The sequence below is a fragment of the Penaeus japonicus genome, unplaced genomic scaffold (assembly GCF_977035675.1).
Source record: "Penaeus japonicus unplaced genomic scaffold, GWHDUDI00000001_assembly GWHDUDI00000021, whole genome shotgun sequence".
Classification (NCBI taxonomy): Eukaryota; Metazoa; Arthropoda; class Malacostraca; order Decapoda; family Penaeidae; genus Penaeus; species Penaeus japonicus.
Window position 1 is genome coordinate 21666991 of NW_028234423.1, and position 5000 is coordinate 21671990.

Sequence of the window (5000 nt, forward strand, 5' to 3'; positions counted from 1 at the left end):
GAAAATTATATTTCACAATCATCTGGTCTTGTTGTAAGATTTATTCTTTTTTTACTTTTGGGTATGCACTTTACAGAGTACATGTTAAATTTGGCATCTAGATAAAACTGGAATACAATTTGTAAAACTATACTGTTATCAGAACTTAAACCACACTATGCTGAAAGATAAAACTATAATATAAAATACTGAGCTAATGTTTGAGCTGAAGGTAAAGCTTACCTGGTGAATTATGTCAAGCAAAAGATCTATGGAAATTTCACCACAAATGTACAAGCACAACTAGTTTTTAAATCAGAACTTTGTGTGCAGATATGAAATATACGCAGTGCATGCCAAGCTGAAGCATATGTCTTTAATGCTTGCAGCTTAAGTAATGAACATTAATATGCATTAACCACCAACACCACAAGAAAAGAACAAGCCCAAGTAATTCACTTTGTGGCTCTCAAGTTTGTTTCCAAAACGATCTTAGCTGTCCAACCATTTTTCTTCAAGGTTGAATTGACATGAAGATAAAAATCAACAGCACTTTGTTTTTCCCAAACACCCAAGTCTTCTATTTACTTGGACTGTTCCTTGCTTCCTAAAAAGTCTCATGCCAGATGTCTTAACTACCAGTGATGCAGAGATCACTGTCATCAACAAAAGCAACTGAAGGATCAAAAGCAGCTTGATCTCGAGAGGTTTTACTGCAGGAACCACCAGCACCACCAGGAGAAATAAAAGTAGCACGACTTGATAAGATCCAAAGTGACCACACCTCCTCACCAACACCTGAGTCACCTTAACTTCAGCAGGCAACTGGTTTCATTACTAAATTGATTACTTCATGAAACTTCTAAAAGTTTTCTTATTCTTTTCGGTAAATCTTACATCCAAACATCAATGATATTTCAGAAGGTGAATCTTGAAGGTGAAAAAGTATTTTTGCAGAAATGATTCTCTCGTGCAATTCCTGTTTAAGGTTATTCCACTAACCAGTAGAGCTGCAATCATGATTGCTTACCTTAAATGCATTCAAGGAAGAATCACCTTTTACCCTACTTTTCCAAAGAGAAACCTTCCAATAAGTGCAAAGATCGTCATATCAAGAGTGAGGGGGTGTAGTCAGACAAGAGTGGCTGCGTATGACAACTTACTGGTGTGGGAGGTGGTGGTGGTTGTGGTGGTGGGTGTGGCAATGGTGGCTGGGGAGGGGGGTGTATGTTGGGGAGAGGATGGGCTACCCCGAGCCCCTACTGCTGCCCGGTATCTAGCTTTGAGAGCCTCAAGGGCAGGGGGTGGGCCTGTCCAGTCCCCTTGTAAGGATGGGAGTCCCCCTTCATCCAACTCCTCCTCTATACCCTCCATCCCCTCCTCCTCCTCACCCTCCAACTCTGGCCTGCGCCTGATGCCCGTCCAAGTGGCTCTGCGCCCGCCCACCAGGTGTGCTACACGACACAACCGACATCACCACGGGTTCGTCACCACACCACGGCAGAATAAACCATATCTATCAACACCACTGGGCCAATACCACATTGAAAGAACTCACCATTCACATATCCAAAGGTATGTCTTGATAATGCTTTGTGTAATATTAGCTAAGAGGCCACTCAAGAGCACCTTTGTATCTTTTTCTTTTGTCTGAAAATGCTATTTAGTTACTTTTCATAATTTTACACATGAAGACATGGTAAATTTTCTTCACACATTACAATATCAATAGGATTTCTTATTACCCGCCAACTATTCAGATCTGATAAGTGCTGCACAAAAGACATTACCAGGAGGGAATAGTAGCACTCATTTATACTTACCGAAAAAAAGAGGTTTAGTGTGAAACATAAAAGAAGGTAATAAGAGCAACAGAAATAAGGTATGCAGAACAGTCTTCATTTCTTCAGGTATTTCTTCTAACTGTGTGTGTATGTATGTGTGTGTATGTGTATGTGTGTGTATGTGTATGTGTGTGTATGTGTGTGTATGTGTATGTGTGTGTATGTGTGTGTATGTGTATGTGTGTGTATGTGTATATGTATGTCTGTGTATGTGTATGTGTGTGTATGTGTATGTGTGTGTATGTATATGTATGTGTATGTGTGTGTATGTCTGTGTGTGAGCGCATATACAAGCATATGTACATGCATGGTGTGTCTTTGATCACAAGTACTCAGATGTACTTGTGCATGTGTTAACATATGTTTACACATACCTGTGTATGTGTGAATGTCACACTAAACTGCACATGTGCATCTGTGCATGTGCATCTGTCTATGTGCATCTGTGCATGTGCATCTGTGTATGTGCATCTGTGCATGTGCATCTGTGCATGTGCATCTGTGCATGTGCATCTGTGCATGTGCATCTGTGCATGTGCATCTGTGCATGTGCATCTGTGCATGTGCATCTGTGCATGTGCATCTGTGCATGTGCATCTGTGCATGTGCACCTGTGTATGTGTATCTGTGCATATGCATCTGTGTATGTGCATCTGTGTATGTGCATCTGTGTATGTGCATCTGTGCATGTGCATCTGTGCATGTGCATCTGTGTATGTGCATCTGTATGTATATATGCATGTGCATCTGTATGTGTATCTGTACATGTATCTGTGTCTGTATATGTATATGTATATGTATATGTATATGTATATGTATATGTATATGTATATGTATATGCATATGCATATGTATATGTATATGCATATGTATATGCATATGTATATGCATATGTATATAAGTAAAAGTAAAAGTAAAAGTAAAAGTAAAAGTAAAAGTAAATGTAAATGTAAATGTAAATGTAAATGTAAATGTAAATGTAAATGTAAATGTAAATGTAAATGTAAAAGTAAATGTAAATGTATATGTATATGTATATGTATATGTATATGTATATGTATATGTATATGTATATGTATATGTATATGTATATGTATATGTATATGTATATGTATATGTATAAGTACATGCACATGCAAATGCACATGCACATGCACATGCACATGCACATGCACATGCACATGCACATGCACATGCACATGCACATGCACATGCACATGCACATAGACATACATGGACATCCCTATTGCATGTGTACGTGTTTGTCCAAACACATGTGTAAACATATGAAACTAAATATTGCAAACTACCTCTCCATAAAATGCTCAGGGAAATATGATAGACTTAGCACACTTAATGACCCAAATCCTAACCTGATTATCATCACCAAAAGTTAAGCAATGATACTGCATCCCACGATATAATTGCATCCCATCAACTTCCCTTTGCTTTGATAGGGAATAAATCTTAAGAATGAAGAAATAGCAATGAAGATGTCCTGTAATGTGACACAGATTTTGCATCTTGCTTAACCCCTTAACGACAGGTGACAAGATATCATGTCAAGTGGTGACAGCATCAGCCACCAGGGACTAGATATTTCGTCATGGCTATCCTCCTGGTGGCCAGTGTGTGCGAATAGCCCGAGGCGCTAGGCTTACACATTTGAAATATCCCAGCATTCCGACCATTTGGAGCCAAAACAGCCCTGTCGTTAATGGGTTAACATGATACGAATTAAAAATCCAGAATGCTACTGAATTGAGTTTTTAAAACACAAATTTGTTAAAATCACATGTCAAACTGAAAAGCATTACATCATGAGTAGGATTCAATCTGATGAAATATTTACGTCAAAGTATGTCAAGGAATACAGCCACTACTGCCACGGATATCAAAACTCCCGAGTCCTCAGCTTCATGCCATTTGTGAGCGAGGATTAAGAATTCCTTCAAAACTCAACTGTTTGCCTTTGTTAAGAGGGAAAGCCATTACATGATTAAACCTGCCAGACTTCAATTTGCATAAAAGCCTCGGGTTATTCTTTCCTAAATCTCTAGTTCCTCTTTATCAATCTCAGCTCATCTTTAGGAGTATCAAGTAAATATCAAGACAAGTAAACTCTGAATGATCTTGGCTATGAACAATTACATAGGCTATAGGTCAGATTTCTCACAGTCTGTCAAGCCACTGTGACACACCTATCTGAAAATAATTATGATATTCTTATCTCCATAAAATCAGACTTGCATCTTCTAATATTACATTCTCCGCCTTCTTCTCACAGTTTTGAATAACAAGGACAAGTACCAAAATATCAAGACACTTGTTTTAATAAATCCCTAAATCATAACTACAACACTCAAACAAGTGGATTAATTCCCTTTGACTTTTAAAAATAACCAAATAAATGTGCATGTGTACCCATTACATTAAGAATAAATTCCTTGCATTTTTCCCATTCTCTGTCAGGCTTATTATAAAACAGTTGAGACTGACAGATATGCTTTAGCCAAACATATTAGTCTTTAATACACACCATAAAGAGAGACAAACTAGTTAACTTGTCACATAAAAATGTTATATCTTAAATGCATCCTCTTTTACATAGCCAGCATGTTACAGAAGAAAAGAAGACATAACAGCTGACCTAATTATTATTTTTTAAATTCTAAAATAATTCTGAACTCCTACGTATTTTGCCAGACACTAATCTATTGCGTCATATTTCAGGAACATGTCAATACCTGTTTCTAGCTGTAATAAAAGAGAAAATGCCCTGACAAATATAACAAACTAAGCAGTAGTACATCTATGCCCTTCCACTATGTACCCATAAGTTTGGGGGCTGACCTACAGCTTTCATAATTGCTCACGGTGTACTGTGCTTTTTCATGGCTTCTTGCCCAAATGAAAATAACTATTTTATCATATTGTAGGAATTTGTCTTTTAGTTTGAAAATGGGAATTAGAGAGTAAGAGTTATCACATAATGCCTCGCAAAAATTAGTAATAAGCATAATTAATTATGTGACACACATCTTTCATTAATGGCTACTTCAAGTAAATACATATCTTTCCTTTCTTTTTTTTATCTAATTTCTTCCTAAATGAGTTCCTTAGCATATGACTTCATACCCTTTTGACAGTTACTGAGAGTAAGTGAGTCTGAAAGTC

The 5000-nt window shown here is 37.3% G+C and overlaps 1 protein-coding gene across 1 annotated transcript in view; it reads right to left on the bottom strand.

Moving 5' to 3' along the window:
- Nucleotides 1–5000, bottom strand: part of Cka (Connector of kinase to AP-1) — a 30683-nt gene that overhangs the window by 10273 nt on the left and 15410 nt on the right. The window contains exon 9 of the mRNA XM_086549092.1: nucleotides 1143–1433. Coding sequence (XP_086405218.1) covers nucleotides 1143–1433 — 291 coding nt within the window. The remainder of the gene's footprint in view (nucleotides 1–1142; nucleotides 1434–5000) is intronic.